This window comes from Epinephelus fuscoguttatus, linkage group LG8, assembly GCF_011397635.1.
Source record: "Epinephelus fuscoguttatus linkage group LG8, E.fuscoguttatus.final_Chr_v1".
Classification (NCBI taxonomy): domain Eukaryota; kingdom Metazoa; phylum Chordata; class Actinopteri; order Perciformes; family Serranidae; genus Epinephelus; species Epinephelus fuscoguttatus.
The window spans coordinates 3,193,297-3,212,770 of NC_064759.1; the positions used below are offsets into that span (position 1 = coordinate 3,193,297).

The 19,474-nt window shown below is 39.9% G+C and overlaps 1 protein-coding gene across 1 annotated transcript in view; it reads right to left on the reverse strand.

The window, feature by feature from the left end:
• Window positions 1–19,474, reverse strand: part of col6a4a (collagen, type VI, alpha 4a) — a 114,195-nt gene that overhangs the window by 12,856 nt on the left and 81,865 nt on the right. The window contains exons 24-39 of the mRNA XM_049584908.1: window positions 18,746–18,808; window positions 13,594–13,659; window positions 13,074–13,127; window positions 11,190–11,225; window positions 11,004–11,066; window positions 10,221–10,283; window positions 7,273–7,335; window positions 6,905–6,967; window positions 6,774–6,824; window positions 6,620–6,655; window positions 4,652–4,714; window positions 4,486–4,548; window positions 4,245–4,280; window positions 4,108–4,144; window positions 3,984–3,995; window positions 2,459–2,952 (exon numbers count right to left, since the gene is read on the reverse strand). Coding sequence (XP_049440865.1) covers window positions 2,459–2,952; window positions 3,984–3,995; window positions 4,108–4,144; window positions 4,245–4,280; window positions 4,486–4,548; window positions 4,652–4,714; window positions 6,620–6,655; window positions 6,774–6,824; window positions 6,905–6,967; window positions 7,273–7,335; window positions 10,221–10,283; window positions 11,004–11,066; window positions 11,190–11,225; window positions 13,074–13,127; window positions 13,594–13,659; window positions 18,746–18,808 — 1,263 coding nt within the window. The remainder of the gene's footprint in view (window positions 1–2,458; window positions 2,953–3,983; window positions 3,996–4,107; window positions 4,145–4,244; window positions 4,281–4,485; window positions 4,549–4,651; window positions 4,715–6,619; window positions 6,656–6,773; window positions 6,825–6,904; window positions 6,968–7,272; window positions 7,336–10,220; window positions 10,284–11,003; window positions 11,067–11,189; window positions 11,226–13,073; window positions 13,128–13,593; window positions 13,660–18,745; window positions 18,809–19,474) is intronic.

The window sequence follows — 19,474 nt, forward strand, 5'->3', positions numbered from 1 at the left end:
AGGCTACGATCACATTCATTAAAAGCATAGTCACATGAGCGACTGCAGGCTGGTGATCATCACCTCCCAGGGTGATAGTCTCTCTCTCTGTCAGCTCTTACAAAGGTAACTACATTTATCTTGAGGCATCGAGAGCGTCTTCAGACCTGAAGAAGCCTTTTGGGTGACAGGTGAAACATCTCCAAGAAACACAGGCAAGACCAGTTGCTTGTGACATGGTGTGATGGAGCGGCCCCATCACTGGCTACGGGCAGCACACACACACACACACACAATACCCACTCCCCTCTGCTACCTTTCTGTCTCATGAAATGACTCATGCATCTCTCCATTTTCCCTCTTTCCCTGCTGTTTAGTAGCGCAACCAAGGGTGCACACTTGGGTACACTACGGTCCTCTTTCATGCATACATTTCTCAGTTTATGGACACTGACTTACCGGGTGACAGTGTGATGAGTGTTCGCCTCGTGCCTCCTGTTTAGTCTGTCAAACCGGGGCACACTGCTCTTCTGGTATAAATGTGTGAAGCGTCGTGCGTCTCCATGGTCACATGACCTGTCACGTGATTGACGTGACGGTAATTTTGCTTATTTATTAATTTTCTGCATATACATGGGTTTTTGGTGTTTAAAGGGAATATGTCTAAATATGTATATAATTTCTGTGTATGACGTTTGGGTATCCAGAATGATTAACCCCTCATTTGAGACAGGGTTGAATTTTTTGGATTTTTCCCATGTATTATTATGCCTGAGGGGTGTGGCTTCAGGTTTAAAGGTAGCAGTTCAGCTCAGGTAAGAGGAGTCTTGATCTGGTCGCAGAGAAGGCAACATCACTTGGACTTATTTGTGTTTTGGACTGTGAGGTTTTTCCCCTTAGCTGGGTTTTCCTGACTATTGAGGTTTGTTGAAGAACAGTTGTTTTTTTTTTTGTGTATTCAAACTTTTTTTTGCATTTTTTTCCTGGTTGTTTTTGTAAATAATTCACAATTTGCACCTTGGGAGGCCGGCAAAATAAAAAGCCAAAAACTGGATTTTCCCGACTCTGCCTGTATTTTTGGACTTTTTGAGAGTTGCCAATAGAACCCCGCTACACATGGCACCTAAGATGGTCAAAACTGTTCAACCAAAAAGCAGTGAAGAAAATGTGGTGTTACCTGCGGGACACAAACATCCACAACAGGAGAGAGGAAGGTGATAAGAAAAAGAAGTGGAAATATATGAAAGCAGTTGCCTTCTTAAAAGCTTCCACGACAAAGAGAAGGTTATGTCAGTCTATCCAGAAATGTACAACAGCAATGATAATCCCTAATCCCTTTAATAATTGCACTGTATCATTTTGTTGCTCAGGTCGCCCACATTCAGCATGAATATCACCCTGGCAGGTGATGGTGACTCGTCTGCATTCGCTCATGTGACCATGCTTTAGTGTGACTGTAGCCTGAGTTTCTGCCTGACTCCTTTTGACTCAGGGCTGTTTTCTGGCTGTACGCAGCTTCACACCCGCCTCCTACTTATCTTTAATATCTATACTACATATGTCAACATTTTCCTCACCAGATGCCTCAAATCCAGCTCAGCTCAGGGAGGAGTGTGAACGAAACCTCGTGCCAAAGATGTCGTACCTTTAAACCTTCTCTCCTTTTGACTCAGTGAGGTCAAACTAACAAACTCACTTCCGTCTTTAACTCGGAGGGAAGTGATTTTAACTTCAAGAAGAATCCTCATGGATGAGAGATGAAACGTTCTCAAGAAACTCAAGTCCAGTTGCTTATGAGATAGCACTTAAGATTACCACGACCAGGATGACTGAGACTCAACATGTTACTATGCTTCAGACTCAGTGTGTGAACATGATGAACACAACACAAGGTCGTATTTATCTAAAAACATGCCACGACTTCGGATGAAAAATATGGACCTGGTGTGCAAAGGCCTTCAGTGCAGACGTAGTCTCAGAGGACACTTTATTTCACACCCAGTGATCAAAGAATATTAGAAGCAAGCCAACACAGATGTTACAGATATTTCTGAAGACAATTCTGACTTCAAACTCAGGCTGGATGTGGTGGGTGGTCTCCTACAGGAGGCCCACTGTACTGCAGCCGATTGGATTTAAAGTTGCATCATGTGGGATAGACAGGATTTAATAGAAGCCCTACCTTTCAGGGCTGGTTTACTGAAATTAGCAGAGTAGTGACTTTGTTATTGACTAGTTATTATATATAATATTATATTATTTATTATTTATTAAAAGGTGAGAAGATAAAATATGATCCAGGATGTTCAGTTTGAGTAACAGAAGGTTCATCAGATGAACTAAACAGAGGATTAAAAACAATGAGACAGGATTTTATCACTCTGAAAACTTCAAACTGAAGAGGTACGTACATCTTGTTAGAGAGCAAAAGTGTTTCTAAATGTCCTGAAAAGAGACAGAGAGGGAAAACCAAACCTACCTCCATCGCTCGACTGATAGCCGGAGCGTTTTTCAGAGAGATGACTGCTGGGACGATGTTGGAGCCACGGTACTCCATCATGGCTGTGACGATATCATTAGCATCTGCCGCAGGCCCGTTAGAGAGGAAGACGGCCACCTTCCTCATCAGCATTCCTGATCGAGTGCGTTTGAAGACGTGCTGACCCACGAAGCGCATGGTGGCACCAAGCTGACGACGTTGGGCCGTCCTCTCCAGGGCGATGTTCTTCACAGCTTCGATCAGCTGTTTCTTACGGCGGTAGTCCTGGAAGCGGATCAGGTACTTGGTTTGACTGCTGTAACCCACCACAGCAACGCGAGCACCCGTCGGACAGTTGCTCTCGGAGATGGTGATGTCCTCCAGCAGGGAGAGGAGAGCGGAACGCTGCCTCTCAAAGGTTACTGGGGTCACGTCCTCAGACATGTCCAGACCAAACACGAGCTCGGTGGGGTAGGCCGGGCACTCTGACTGATCTGAGAACCAACAAAGAAGAGTTCATGTTGAGGAGTAGAAAAGTAAAACTAAGAATGCCTGAAGAGACGAAGACGGCACACTGAACTCCACTGATCTGATGTTTCAACACAAGAGATGGCCTTGTATATATTTTCTTATACGTATTATATATACTGAGCCCTTGTCAGTGAAAACCTGCTTGGTAACAAATGATGATTCTGATACATCCTGTATCTGGTAAATCCACAATCAGTGACATCAGCAAGAGAAGCAGTCAGAGCTACAGGCTACAGTGAGGCTAAAAACAGAGTTCACATGACGTTTTTCCAAACAACTTTTTATGTCGGGGCTTCAGGACACTTGGATCACTACGGATGAGCATGTTGGAGATACTTTGTGGTTTCAATTTTGTGTTTTTGGACGTTAGTCTGGGGCGCCGTCTGCCATTAGGTGTGCTAGCTGCTCCCCCGCCGATCTCCACAAGGGATGTGAGGACTCTAAAACTTCACCAGAGCCTCCCTCAGCATGGTAGTGATCAGATAATGGCTGAATTTTCATTTTTGGGTGCACTATCCCTTTAAACTCATACTGATTTTCTTTTTAGGTGGCTTCCTTGGTGGTACTCCTTTCTCTTCTCCAAACTGGGCCGTGTCAACTGACATCTACTGTGGGTAAAAAAATTCATGATTCGAACACTTCTACAAAGAAATGGACACATGAGCCTGTTTTCATTCAGCCATTATACAGAATGTATAGTTAGACGTATCTATACACACATTTACACCTACTGTATATAGATAGATTATTATTATTATTATTATTATTATAGACAGATTCAAGAGATTGAAAGACATGACCAGAGCTGTACCACCAGCATGCCTGTAAAAATACATATATACTATATATAACTATGAGAGAACATTACGTAGCTGCCATCCTCCGTCCACCATCAGGAAGCCTCCATGTGAAGAAACTAAAGAGGTTGAGATGATGAAGTTTTGTTTTGTACTCACCAAACTTGTGTTGTGATAATTATAATGGAGATACGTACCGAGGGAACATGCTGTGTGGAGGAAACATCAGAAATATAATTTAGAGTCGCAGTAATTGAAACAATGAATAAGGTGTGTACACGATGTCGTCTGTCCTGCTGTGAGAATGTGATTGACACTCACCACAGTTGTCTCTGATGTAGGTGATCAGCTGGCACTCCTGACGACAGAACAGAGAAGACGTCATGTAGAAATACTGAGTTCAGGATTCAATATTTTCTTACCGTCAGCAGGTAAAGTCAGTTTTAAGGTGGACTTACAGTCATGCTTCTGGTTCCAGGAGGACCTCTGGGACCCTAAGATGAGAAGGAGAAGCATTATTAACCCTTTCTCTGCTTTCAGTTTATAGACATATGAAGAATCCTCCTTGTTAGAGTGTTCACTTGCTTTGTAAACAGACCCCCCCCCATGATATTTGTATGTCACAGTTAAGGTGGTATGGATTCCTCAGCATGTTAATGTTAATGATGATGATGATGATGACGATGACGACAGACTCACCCTGTGTCCTGGATATCCATGCTCTCCGGGACTGCCTGTCTCTCCTGGCCTGCCAGAGTTCCCCTGCATCGATCAAACCAGTAACAAGTAAAAGTCACAATGAAGCAAAAAGATACTGATTTAAAAAACAAACAAACAAAAAAAAGAAATCAAAGTTCACACTCACGCCTCGACCACGGTTTCCTTTACGTCCAGGATATCCTTTAGTTCCCTGCAGGCCGTCTTCACCCTGAACGCAACAACAGAGATACAGTAAAGTCACAATATGCTTCCTGTTTCTCATATTCTCCTTCTGAATTATCTTTGAATATCTAAACATTGAAACATGATCTCTTTCACTTTAGGCTCTCAGTGTTTTCCCACAAGAATAAATACAAATCTTTCAGAGGCTCCAAAAGCAATAAAACAAATACCTGTGTGCATCAGAAATATTCATCTAATGTAGCCCCGGTATCTAAAACATGAGTCATTAAAGACTTAAATCATGTGTCCTCATTATTAATGTTCTGCTTTGTATCAGTATTTAAAATGAATCATGAGAATAATCTCCCTTTGATCCCTCTGCCTGTGCACCACATATCATTTCACCAGGCAGCTGAGAGAGCTGTAGATGAAAATCGAGGGAATTATTAAAGGAACAGGTCATCCCAAAATCAAAAATACATATTTTTCCTCTTACTCATAGCACTACTTAGAAGTATATTTTCGTGTGAGTTGCAGAGAGGAGATATCGGTCGAGATGTCTGTCTTCTCCTCAGTATAATGAAACTACATTAGATGACACTCGGCTTGTGGTGCTCAAAGTGCCAAAAAACTACATTTGAGAAACTCAACATCAATGCCTCTTTCCAGAAATCTTGACATGGTTACTCAAGATAATCCACAGACTTTGTTTTGAGCAGCTTGCTGAGCTCCGCCAAGGAGGATGCCATTAATGTTTACATCTCGTGCTGTCATGAGTAGATACACACTTCCTTCTGTGCAGTGATGCGGATGGCAGGTGTAGTTCGGTAGACAGAAAATAGTTCCTACATGAAACTGCTCACAACAAGGTCTGTGGAGTATCTCGAGTTAGTGGGTCATGATTTCTGGGAAGAGACACTGAGTTTCTCAAATTATTATTTTTTGGTGCCCCGATCACATGTGAGGAGCACCGGACTGCCTTTCTTTTTAAATTAAATGCCACTAGTAAAAAACAAACAAACAAAAAAATGCTTGCTGCGTCTTATTTTTTTGTTGCCAGACAACCACTCCTTCACCTTTTTGTTGTGACCACCACAGAAGGCCCGCCTTTCAAATCATCCCATTTGACAATGAGAAAAAAGCGGAGATGACGTGGGACAATTTTCCACTAAAAAGCACTGCAGTTGAGAGGAAATACACATGTTTGTGATTTTGGGGGGAACTGTCCCTTTAAAAACCAGACTAATCTCAGAGAAGTTCTGCAGCGTCTTTATTCTGTGATTATTCATGCTCTGTGATGTGGATTTTTGGATGTGAAAGTAGTGTTTATCTTAGAGAAGAGAACGTGTTTTCAGCAGGATGGTGAGCAGGACTCAACTCACCACTGTGACGTGGAAATATACAGAATATATTCACTGAATTTATCAGGACGACAGTAAACATGGAGGAAGTGATGAGTTTGTATCACCAACAAATTAAAGCAGGAACTGATCTAAAAAACTTAAATTTAAAACAGGTTAACCATAGATCTGTGATATAAACTTAGGTTCACAGAATTCACAGCAGCTATGACACAGACTTTAAAAGGGATAAAACGATGTCTAATTCTTCAATGGCTTTTATTTCTCTTATTTCCTTTTGTTTCCTCCTGCTGCTGTCAGTCTGAGAAATTAAGTGAATTCCTCTATTTGTAAATATCACACTGGTGTTTCTGGCCGTGTGTTAAAGGCCTGAGGTGAAAATATTAAATGATCTCCAGCTCTCCAGCAGCTTTTCAGAACTTTAAACCCGCTGTGATTTTTGGAATCTAAACTGATGTTGGGACTAAATAAAGCAGTGAAACGATCCTACTGGGTCACGGTCCAGATTTTTTCGGCCTGTAATAATAAACTTCGTTTAATATGTAAGTGACACTGGATTTTATCTGATCTGCTGTCAGTTATTAACTCACCGGTAGACCGGGGTAACCAGGGAAACCAGGATCTCCCTGTAATGAGGAGGAAATAAGTATCACAAGTCAGGTTTCTATAAATACAAAAAAAAGTTCTGTGTTCTTTCAAACTGACAGTTCAGGACTTCTCTGTCTGAGATGAACAGTTTCCTACCTTGGCACCTTTTGGTCCTTGAGGTCCGTAACCGTCTCTGCCGTCCTGACCCTGAGAGAGGAGCACATACGTCAGAGACACAGTTTATATTATATCATATTAATATACAAACACTGAGTGCAGCTACTTACAGGCATTCCTCTGGGTCCCTGTGATCCTGGAACACCTTTACCACCTGGCTCTCCTGGTTGGCCCTTCAACAACAACACTTAGTGTTTAGTTTCCTGTCACAGAGTATGTTTGCCTCACATTGCTTCCTCTTTAATTCAGTATAATTTAATTTTTTAAAGCCCAATATCGCAAATCACAGTTTGCCTCAGAGGCTTTACAGCAAACAACATCCCTCTGACGTTGGACCCTCACAGCTGATCAGGAAAAACTCCCCATAAAACTCTCAAACAGGAAAAAACAACCCCAAATAAAACAAGCAAACAAAAACAAATGTTGACATGTTTGCTGAGTTGCAGACGAGGCGATGAGATGAATTAACGTCACACACCTTCTGTCCGTTGGGTCCACGCCGTCCGCCTACTCCCGGGTTTCCAGCTGGTCCTGGTCCACCCTGCAGGAACACCAACAGATTCAGAGCAAGAAGAGCAGCTCAGTGTTCTCTATTAACTGAGTGTCCTTGAATGCATCTCCAAAAATCATGGGTTAAAAATGGCCACAGGTCACCACACAATGAGTGAAGGAGCTGGGTTGGGTCATCGTCATTATTAATGGCTTAAATATTGAGTTTCACTCATGGCTGCATAATGTCTGTCAGGAAAAAAGGCAGAGTGAAAACTCCTGATGTGATTGTAATGATGTAAATATTGCTGAATTGATCAAAACAACAGGTAAACATGGAGGAAGAGCTGAGTTTGTATTAACTGGAGAGATTAATCATAAAGGTCTGTCTCAATAAAAGGCTCTGGCCTCTTTTGAAGGATCTACATCAGGCTTTTACAGAATATATTAAATCTGTTTAACTTTCTGTTATAATCTAGACTAAAGTTAAAGGTGTAGATGAATCCTGAAAATCCATAATTATAAATATCTAAAATATTATGTGTTTCTCAGAGCTGAAGCATTGTTCATATCAACTGGTTTACTGTCGTGGAAAAAACAGGCCCTGAAAATAGTGGTAAGTTTATGTATCCGCGCCTTCATGACTCACTAAACACAACATTTATATTTACTTAATCCTTTCTTAACTCTTAAGAGAAGGCTGAAAGATAAATTTGGGGTTAAATAAATTAAAGTCCCTCCTTCATTATTGGCATATCGTGGCTGTAACGAACCCCGGAGCTTTTTCATAATATTTCGCGGTGTTAATCTGCCTGGCAACACTTTTTATTTCCCCATTTAGTCTTTTGGAAAGAATCAGCTCTGAGAAGTTATTTCTGGCCCTGATTAATTTAACGACCTCCACGCAGGGCTCATAAATAAAGATAATTTGAGGGCGGATCAGATCTATAAAACACATGGATTGAAAAAAGCTGCAATCAGAACCTCGACAACAAATATACTCAGATACAGCTAACAACGTGGATTTATTTTTGTCCACTTCACAAATCTGGTCAGTCAACATTTGAACTTTTTTCAGTGAATAAACAAAACTAGCAGGGAACCTCGCTGTCACTTTTTTGCCTCAGAAACCAGATGAGTCCCAGACGTCAGGCGGTGACATCATCTGTCAGAGTCTGCAGGATTTGTGACATGCAGCGATTAAGGTGCCAAATGTGACAACCACAAAATGAACTAACACTTCCCGCAGTCGCTGAATTTGTGGAGCTAAGAATCTGAGACAGAAAAGAAGGTTTTGGATTTAACTTTTGCTACAACTCTTTGGGAATTAACATAACAAACAAAAATTAAAAGTTAAAGTTGTATTCTCTCTATATTTATATTTAAAGTGTTAAATAAAAATGTCATGAGGCAAACTTAATTAAATGTTTTGGCATTTATTTCATACAACAAAGTCTATATCTGTGGCTGCTGCTGAGATCATGTCCTCTGTATTTTGTCTGGGAATTTCTGAGCATTAACACTGTCCACATATTTCTGTCCATGCAGCATAAAACAAGACTCAGAGCAGTAACATGAGTGATGAGCAATATTCTGATATCTCTTACAGGAGTCGAGAAATGAGAGCTAAGCATCAACATTTAGTTTTCAGAGGTTTTTTGGCTTTTGTTCATTTTGATACTTGAGATTTAAAACAGATCTGATGCATAGCAGCAACGGTGTGACATCAGCTGGCAAAACTGTGCTTGTAAATATTTACCGGATGTTTCAGATTTAAGAATTAAACCTGCACAAACAGGAAATACCATTAAAACTCAGGAATATGTGTTTATTCTGACTTTAGAAACACAGAACACGTCTTCTTCTAAAGTTTCTTGTAAAGATATGGAGGAAAGAAGCTGACAAAAATAATAATAATAATAAAAAAATTAAATAAATTAATAAATACAATTAAAATAATTTAGATAAAAATGCAAAAATAAATACATGAATTTAAAAATAAATAAAGATAAAAAGAATCAAATAGAAAAGTAAATAAATAGGAAAAATTATACAAAGATAAATAAATAAATAAGCAAATTAAAACAGAAATATCAATTTATGTCACAATTTATTAATTAATGTCTATATTAATTTTTATTATTATGTTTGGTACATTTAATGGCATATTCATTTATTTATTGAGTCATTTATTTATGTATTTTTTATTTTGGCTGGCAGCTTTGGTCCTTCACGTAAAGAATGATGTAATTTGGCTTTATTTTTATTTATTTTTTTTTGAGTTACTTCTTCTGAATTTTAAAGCAGTTGTTGATTTAATGAACTTTTCCATCAAAAGTCAAAATATTTAAAAATTAGAAATGTATTTTGGGAAACTTTATTTTTCATATATGTTGATTTTTTCACTTGCCTGTAAATAAATTAAACATTTCTGCATGTTCAGACAATTTGTCCTGCACAGTCTAAAAGACTTTATGTTGCTGCAGTTAATAATTTAACTGTAATTAATACATTTGAGGTGCACCAGCTGAACACCGTCTCTAAACTAAATGACATCAGTCCGTTCAGGAAACTTCACAGGAAATGATTAGGAACTGGTTGTAAGAGAGTCATGTATCACTGAATCTGCTCATGTTTTCATTGAAACAACTGAAGAATTAGTTTCCTTTAAATCCTTTAAACTGTGCCAGCACGTGTTTCATCATCAGCTCACGGTCAGAAACAAGATTCCTTTTATTGTTTTAGTTGCAAAGTGAGAATAAAGCTCCATCCTTACAGTGATGCTCCTGATTTCTGATATGTTATCAGTAGAAAAACATTTTTATATTCCTGACATTCAACACATCAGAGCACGCGTCCTCCTGTCAGCTGGTCGGAGCTCAGCTGAGTTACTGTACGGTGTGTAAAGAGCAGGAGAGGTTGAGGTGATGTACTGACCTGAGGTCCAGGAAGGCCAGGGATTCCTATGGGTCCAGGTTGACCTCTGACCCCTCTGGGGCCCTGCAGAGACAATATGGATTGTTCTGTCAGTCTCTGAGCTGAACTGAGCTCATCCTCAGAACGTTTCTTTAACTTCATAATCTGAATAAAGTCTTATTCCAAAAGTAGCATTTTCTGATTAATACACTTTGGATATGCCGTTATTCATCCGGTTTGCGTGCCCAAAATAAAAGCCCACATTTCTGGCCAGAAGGAGAAACCAACCTGCTTTTAAACATTATGAAAGACTTGAATATCAGCAGGTTTTTGGATACAGACACACGTCACAGGGGCGTTTTATCTTTATTAGAGTCGGCTGCATGTAAAAGGAATATTAAGGCCAGTTCAGACCAAAGATTCAAGATAAGACGAAACCGTTTTAGAGCGTAGCAGAGGAAAGTGTCAGAATACAGTCCATCTGATGGTAGTTTTGTTTCATCACTGTAGCCAGTATCTCACTATCACTATCCTCATTCAGATTTTAAGAAGCTACAAATTAGATGATACAGTTCACTTCCTGTGAACTGCAGGTTCACAGGAAGTGAACAGAACAGCTCATTGCAAGTAGCTGTCTGTTTCAACTCGTCTCGTCGTGAATCTTTGGTCTGAACTGGGCTTCAGTGGTATATATTTTTCATTAGTCATGTAAACAGCTCAGTAGGAATATTGTCTTTGTCAGAATAAGGACAAAAACCAGAATATTCTGTGCATGTAAACATAGTCACTCTCCTGATCGCTCACCTGTGGACCTGAAGCACCTGGGGCACCTGGCAGTCCTGGATCTCCTGGCCCTCCACGTGCACCCTGCAGGAGGACACACACACATGCGCACGCACGCACACACACACACACACACAGAGTGTTTAAAAAGGTTGGTGTGTAAAGCAGCACTAGCGGCACTGAGTGTTGTTGGAGTTCCTCTCCTACCTTTTCACCGATGGGCCCTCTTCTTCCATCTGGACCCTGAACAACACAGAAACAATATATTTGAATAATAATACAGATATTTATTTCATCAGTGATTTATCGATCACTGTGTTTGTATTAATAGACTATGAATGTATTATCTTATAGACCTTTTGGCAGAGTCACACACAGGTAGAAGGGAGAATCCTCTCTGGATAATCCCAGTGTTTGTGTCCGTGTAAACTTTGCGTTAATGCTGCTGTCAGTTTCTCCTGATTCTGTTCCCACATCTGTTCTTTAACATTTTAACAGCTGCTCAGAATCACAACCACCTTTAATCAGCTTTAATCAGCTTTAATAGCCCAGTGAGTAATTTATAGTCATACAGACACATTCTGATTTTAACAGCTGCTCAGTTCAAATGAAACACTATAGAAGTGTGAGTGCTGTAATAAAGTAGCGTAACATCAGTGTAACTGCAGCGTCTCTCTGCCCTCTCAGTCTATTTCACCTCTGATCACAGCCAGCATCACTGACAGGTCTGGACTGTGGATATAAAGCCTGTCGTCAGCTGCCAGTCTCAAACAAGAACACACTCTGTGTGTTAGCATTTTCAAAATCCCTGTCGCTACATGGAGCTAGTCATGTCATGTCTCTAATAGCCATAAATGTCTCTACACCTTGTTTAAGTGCTGTACGTGAAACAAAAAAAAAAAACAACCACCAAGCTAAAATGTCTTTTAATGTTTCATGTGGCCTTTTCTTTTGCAGGGATTCAGCCATTTTAATGTCAGGGCTCACCTCTACACCAAAACAAATTCACTCCTACTTTGCAAGGGCACAGTCGCTGCATCCTGGGCACAGTCGCTGCATCCTGGGCTCACGGCCCGAAAATATGGGACAAGAACCACGCCTGAAGTGTCTGCCCACAGCAGAGCACTGTTGCCAACTCCTCAGTAAGAAAAGTAGCTATTGGCTGTCCTAAAAGTCGCTAGAAGTCGCTAAGTGACATCATTGCCTAATTTGCATAATCGTCCATATGCATGTAATTGTAATGGCTGCTGTAGGAGAGGGGAATAACGTCGTGGGAGAGACAAAAACTGAGTAAAAAAACACCCTGAATATGTTTAAAACTACAAATGAACCTTCTTTCAGTGATTTATATTAGAAAAGAAAATTTAACATTTACATCCCGCCCTGACTGTAAACCAGGTCGGGATCAGAGCGATAGATCAGCCAGCGGCGGTTCCGCGCATGCGCAATTCACTTGCAGTCTGGACGTGGAGGGGTTAACGTCTCCTGCTCTGACTGCAGCTGGCAGGGAGGACTGGGCCGTCTGTGAGTGATTTGGGGCGAGAGATGAGAGAGATGAGCCCACGGCAGCATCCGCTGCCCATTGAGAAGAATAAGAATGATACGTGCTCTCACAACAGAGTCTCCAGAAGTCTTCAATAACATCAGAAAAAGTCGCTAGATTTGTCGCTAGTTGCTTTTTTGAAAAAGAGTCGCTAGAGGGGTCTGAAAAGTCGCTAAATATAGCAACAAAGTCGCTAAGTTGGCAACACTGCCGCAGAGTGTGTCCATTATTATCACCTCAAGCTGCCCCATGTATTTCGGCTGTAAGCGCAGCACAAGACAAATGTGACTATCTTGGGTGAAACCAAACAACCCAGTGCAGAAGTATGAAGCGTTCAGTCAGACCTTTGTGCTTAAACTGATGACATGAAGTAAACAGGAAGTGAATAAAACTGACAACAACAGAGAGTTTCACTTTGTAGTTTTAACGTATCTAATTAATATTAATAAACCTCAGACTGACTGACTACAGTTTTTAAATTAAACATTTATCAAAATTGTACTTTAGACATCACTGCATGCAGGTGTAATGAAGTTAAAAAATCTCACCGGGTTTCCAACGACTCCACTCTCACCTGGCAGCCCATCCTGTCCAGGTGCTCCCTGTGGATTTAAACACGTGATAAAGGATGAAGTGTTTTGACAAAATAAGATTTAGGACTCAAATACGGACTAAATTATTTGAGACTTTTTCACAGTGTGACGATCCCAAACCTGTAATTTAAAGTAGAGCTGAGCAAATGTTTCTGATTGTCAAATTAAATGATTAAATCAGAAGTTTCTTGTTGATAAAAACGTCAATATGTAAACACAGAAATACAAGAAACAATGCAGTCAGGAATGTAACACTGCACCGGTGTTTCTGACTGATCCAAAAGTCTAAAAGTGAAATGTTTCAAATGACTTATTTTATCCAACAACTTCTACAAAGTTCAGCCTCCAACTTCCCCAAAGATCCAACAGACAGCCATCTTTGCTAAAAACCAACAGGACATTTCCCCTGATGATCTGCTCAGTTGGTGTTTCAGAGCGTCGTCTCAACATGGATCCAGTGTGTGATGTTTCTTACCGGTAAACCTGCGTGTCCGGGGTCTCCTTTAGCTCCTGGCCTGGTGTTATCAGCGCCTGGTGCACCCTGTCAGACGAAACACAAAGAGCCACAGTCTTAACTCTGTCAGTCTGAAAAGATAAACTCCACTCAGTGTTTAGTTTCTTTAAGTGGAGCCTCCAGCTGTGATCCAGCTGTTAGACTGTATCACTGTCCAGCAGAACACAGAGCTGATATGAGATTTACTGAAGACCTTTTACTAATGACCTTTTGATGTGACACAGAAGAGAGCTGAACTGCAGAAAAGTGTGTGTGTGTGTGTGTGTGTGTGCGCGCGCGCTGGAGGCTTCTCGGTTGAAACTTTGGCAACAAACTTTGTGTTTTCACGGCTGACTGTTTATAAATTTCATCAAGGAGCGACAAATGATTTTGGCTGAACGCTGCAGGACTTCAGGATCTGCTGATCAGATGTTGGTGAAGATTCTGACTGAGGTTTTTTTGCCCAGTAAGGCCTTTAGTTTTTAACCAAACCAAGGAGCCTAAATTGGAAACAACAGAGCTGACTCTCTCACTTGTTCTTCTGCCTCCACAGAAACATCCAAACATGCAGATTCAACCTAGTGAGTCAGTAGGAGGCTGTCACAGTTATTTCTCCGTCTCCAAACAGGAGTTGTGTTTCTGTAACAGAAATGTTCAGGTTTTACTGGTGACATTATGGTGCATAAACACCTTTTAAAATAAGCAAAGTCCAGCTGTGTTAAAGGTCAATATGAATATTTTGCCTGGATAAAATATGATGTGAACAAAGATTTGATTTTTCTAATGTCGGTGGATGGTTTGACAAAAATCATGCCGCATTCATGGTGGTCAAATCTAAAAGTCTTTCTCTAACCAGTGCTGCAACCACATGCATTTAGAGAGGATCTCAAACATGGAAGACAAATGAAAAAACAAATATTAAAAACTGTGCTGACCTGTGATTTTATAATTCTGTGGTCGCAAAAATGAACTGAAATTCAACCAATCCCTGCAGCGTTTGACATTTTGTCTAATTCCCCTCAATGTTTATGCAAAGATGTGTCAAATTGGAAGAACGCCCACTGTTCAAAATCATCCAAATAAACAACACTGCAAACACAAACCAAAAAGAGATTTGTGTTTCTTTAAAGGATTTTCAAACTTTAAAACTTTGATATTTGGGGATTTATTTTGACAGGCAGGCTCAGTTTCTTCCTTCCTGCTCTTTTCAGTTGACAATACATCTTAGAAAGAAATCTGTCACGTCTCTGTAAACCACAAATCCCAAAATGTTTGAGGAATGAAGAAAAGATGAAACTCACCATGAAAGGCTTTAACAGGATAAAGACACAACGTGATTACAACATCTCTCTCAGTGTATAAGTGAGTCACTGCTGGTGGAACATGGTGGAGGTCATGGCTGCGTTTCATTAGTGTTGCTCCATTTTTCTGCAGAACTGAAGTGAACTCTGTGAGACTGACCCTCTGTGTGCAGAGGGAGTGAGACAACAACAATGGTAACCCCAGAGGTCTATTAAAAAAATGCATGCATGACTATGTACGCAGATGACACTGCAGTGTATATTTCTGCAAAAAAAATGCCAAAGAGGTAAACCTAACACTTTTCAGAGAGCTGGTGCCGGTTTGTGAAAACAGGCTGATGTTGAACATCTCAAAAACATCTGATATTTGTCTCCAGACACACTTTGAGGACACATCAAGAGCTGTGCACCTCTTTGCATGGTGTGGCTACTGAGCAGGTTAAAGAGGCCTAATTGCTGGGGGTCACACTCGATCGAACACGTTCATCAGCTGACATTAATAACATAGTTGCCAAAATACGTAGAGGCATTTCAGTTATCAGAAAGTGTGCTGCGATCACAATTAAACATAAAATAGTACAAGCTTTAGCTGAATCACACCTGGACTACTGTGGAGCAACCTGGTGTAGTGTCTCGAAACAAGAGCTTAATAACATTCAGCTTGTTCAAAACAGAGCTGCCTGTCTTGTTCTTCACTGCTCTGTGAGGAACAGTGTGGAGGGGATCCATGCCAACCGAAATAATAAGATAAATTGACAATTTAAAAAAAAAAAAATCACTACCTGACATGCTTTTTAGTTTCACCTTTTCTAAAACTTCTTGTAAGTCCATAAATTTACTTCGGTTTTGTTCATTAGTGGAGAGACGGGATGGGAAACTCCGAACATGAGACATAAATGTCACATGTTTCGGCTGTGGAATAGTCTTTTAAACATGTCTAATCAGAGACTCACTAAATTAATATTAAATTGGGACATACTCCATGTTCGTCCCTGGGCTGATGGGTTTATTTAAATAGCATGTAATTTCTTTTTTTTTTTCAGAACAAGTGACTTCGTGATATCCAGGAGGTGAGGAGTAAAATGTTTTTCATGTATAGAGAAAAATGGTCTGTGGATATATGGTATAAACCAAAGTTACAAACTTACTGTCTCATAAATAATAGCTACACTGTATAACTTTATTCAATTTCAAATTTCAATTCAGTTTCATTTATAAAGCCCAAAATCACAAATCATAATTAGCCCCAGAGAGCTTTACAACATGCAACATCGATTAGATATTAACATTAAGTGCAGTTGGAACAAAAGACAAATATCGATATTAGATAGATATTTTGCAGTTATTCGCAATAGACAACTTCGCTTTTGTGAAAAGAGTCTGCAGGTGTGTCTGATAACGACAGCAGGCGGTGGATCTTTGGTAGTTTGGGCTCAAAGTGTACAAAGGCAGGTGCATTCCATTTAAACCTGCAGCTTCTCCCCCAGCTATTTCCCTCTGCCCTCAAAATGGCCTGGACGGACATTAAGCTGTTATGCAAAACTGAGTGCTGGGGAGAAGTGAATGAGGAGAGGTTATCAAACCTTCTGTATCTCAGTGTTTGACGCAGCTACTGGAGGTTTGAAATGATCAAACCCTACATACACTGTGAGCTTTGAGCATCCAATGGTCATGTGTCTCCATCAACATATCTCTTAAAAAGAGGGAATACAGGGGAAAAAATCAATCAACAGCTGCAGCTGATTCAGAACGCTGCTGCTTGAGTCCTCAGTGAGACCGAGACAGTAGATAACTCCACTTCAGAGGTCTCTACACTTCCTGTCTGTCAGAGAAACAACTTCAAAATACTGCTGTTGATTTATAAAGCACTGAATGGTTCAAGGCCCAAATACATCCAGACCTCTCAGGTCCTCTGGGACAGGTCTGCTTTGTGTCCCCAGAGTCAGGACTAAACATGGAGAAGCAGTGTTTAGTTTTTATGATCCACATATCTGGAACAAAGCCCCAGAAAACTGCAGCTCTGCTGTAACTCTCAGTTCTTTTGAATAGAGGTTGAAGACTTTTCTGTTTGTCGCTGCCTTTTATCACACTGTAACTTATTATTCAAATACTTTTACTAATTCTAACTACACTGTACTTTATGCCTGTCTTAGAATATTTTCACCTTTGATTTTACAGCTTTTGATATTTTATGTAGAGCACTTTGAACTGCTTTGTTGCTAAAACTTGCCTTGACTTAAAAACCTAAACACTAAACTGATTCTATTTGTGAGAGATCATAAGAAAAGCTTTCACCCGAGACAAAGAGAGAGTTTGTAGTGACGCTGTTTGGTCTGGTTTGTTCAACAATACATAACATGCGAGATGTAGGGCTGCAGCACATGCCAGAGCGCTTATATAAACCAGGAACATAAAGCACAGAGGAGGTCGGACTCAAGTTAAAATACTACAGGACCTGGTGAAAAAGACTCTGAGGAGCACTGAGAGAAGAGAGGAGGAGGAGAGCAGTGAGTCGACTGCCTGATGGAAGCAGTTGCTCTCATAATATTTTCATAGGGGAGTATTTTACAAAGACTACAAAACTTATCTATGAACGTCTTTCTGACTTCATCCTGTCTGGTTCCCACTTATTTTAAAGAAATATTTTCAGGACCTTTTCACATTTAACAGAATTAAATGTCATTTAACAGGACGACAGTGAGGTCGGTCGAATCTACAACACAAACTGGCAGCGTTACATAGAGTCACGTCCTCAAACATGTGTAAGTTAATGTTAGCACATACTGAATGAATCATAGAGGCACAAGTCATGAGCTGATCTGAGGACTGATCTGATAAGATTCATGTCTGTGGGTAAAATATGAAGCTACAATGAGCAGACAGTTAGCTGAGCACAAAGACTGGGAACAAGAGGAAACAGCTAGCCTGGCTCAGCCTGAAGGGAACAAAATCCATCTCCCAGCACCTCGAAACTATTTCTCAGCTCTGAGCAGTTTCCAGAAACAGATGGCACATAGTGGCCTCTAAAACTGCACATTAAAGTTTTTACATTTACTTTTTTGTACAGATTAAACAAATGAGACATAACATGTTAATCAGCGACCTTTAGAGCAGTGGCTGCCTACTGGTCCAGATTTCTCATCAGTCTTTAGTTCAAGGTCCGCACAGTTTAATACATTCAGCATCAAATTTCAGTTTGGCCATGTCGTCAAGCTAGTTTTCTGTCTCTGATGAGTAGCTGTCCGTTAGTCACTCACTCTACAGCAGGAAATGGCACTTCAAAATAAAAGCTCTGTGTCAGAAATTTGCTGTACTTAAAAATGAGATGTGTTTTTACAAACTTGACACATTTGCAAGTCACTCCATTCAGAGTAGACCTGCGACCCACCTGTTGAGAACCACTGACTTAGAGGTGACGTTTGGACAGGGCCTATGAGCTAAGCTAAGCTAACTGGCTACAGCTTTCCAAGACACGCTGAACTTAAACATCAGGTTTGACTTTGAGAAATCTGCATCTAGCAGGTGCAAATAAATCCTGCTCTCTCATTCTGAGACAAAGGCTGATTTTATTTTCGGAAATGGATTTAACTCCTTGAGGTTGAGCGTAAATTGATTTCACTTTCATGGAAAACTTTATTTATTTCATTTTATTTAACAAGAACGATGCAGATGTTGTGTTATTATTTATGTTGAAGTCATGAAACAAATGTTCTGTGTGTTCTGTGTGCAGTGTGTCTGACTGAAGATAATTAGATTCTAATTTCAGGTTAAAACGATGAAACACAAACGGATTCAGCATGAAAACAACAGAGAGACAAAGTGTTGAAACTCACCGGATCTCCTCTCAGTCCTCGCTGTCCTTTCAGCCCCGCCTCTCCTCTGATACCTGGGATACCCTGAGGACAACAGTTCAATCTGTCAGTCAACCAGCTGGAGGTCAGAGGTCAACGCCTCTGAGCTGATGAGGCATGACAGCTAAAAGGGAATTCCACTGAACTACAGATTCAAATACTGAACACGTTTAAACTGTTTACCAAAACACACAAATAAACAACAAAACAACAAAGGCAGGTAAACAAATATAAAATAACATCAAATAATCATCACATTGGTAATGTAACATAAATATATTGGTATCATAAATAAAGGTTAAATAAATCATAACTATTGAACTGTTCTCATTTGACATCTGCTGAATTCTGTAAGCATAAATGATTAAATGTAAATAAATAAAATGTCAAAATCAGGAATTTATAATGATACCACAAAATATTTGTGTAAATTACTCATTAAATTATACATTTAAATCTTAATGTTGTCTGTGTGGTAGGATGAAGTTGGACATTGGGTAATTACGACTTGCAGGAGCAACAATTTTATTCCTTTCTTAAATATATATTTTTATTATTTCAATTAATTTAATCTCTTTAATTGTATGTATTCTTATTTTGTACTTTTGTTTTGTATAAAGTTGTACATTGACATAGATATGTATCGTTTATGTCCCTTGAAAATCTAATAAAGAAAGTGTAAAAATAATTATATGTTCATATTTATATGTA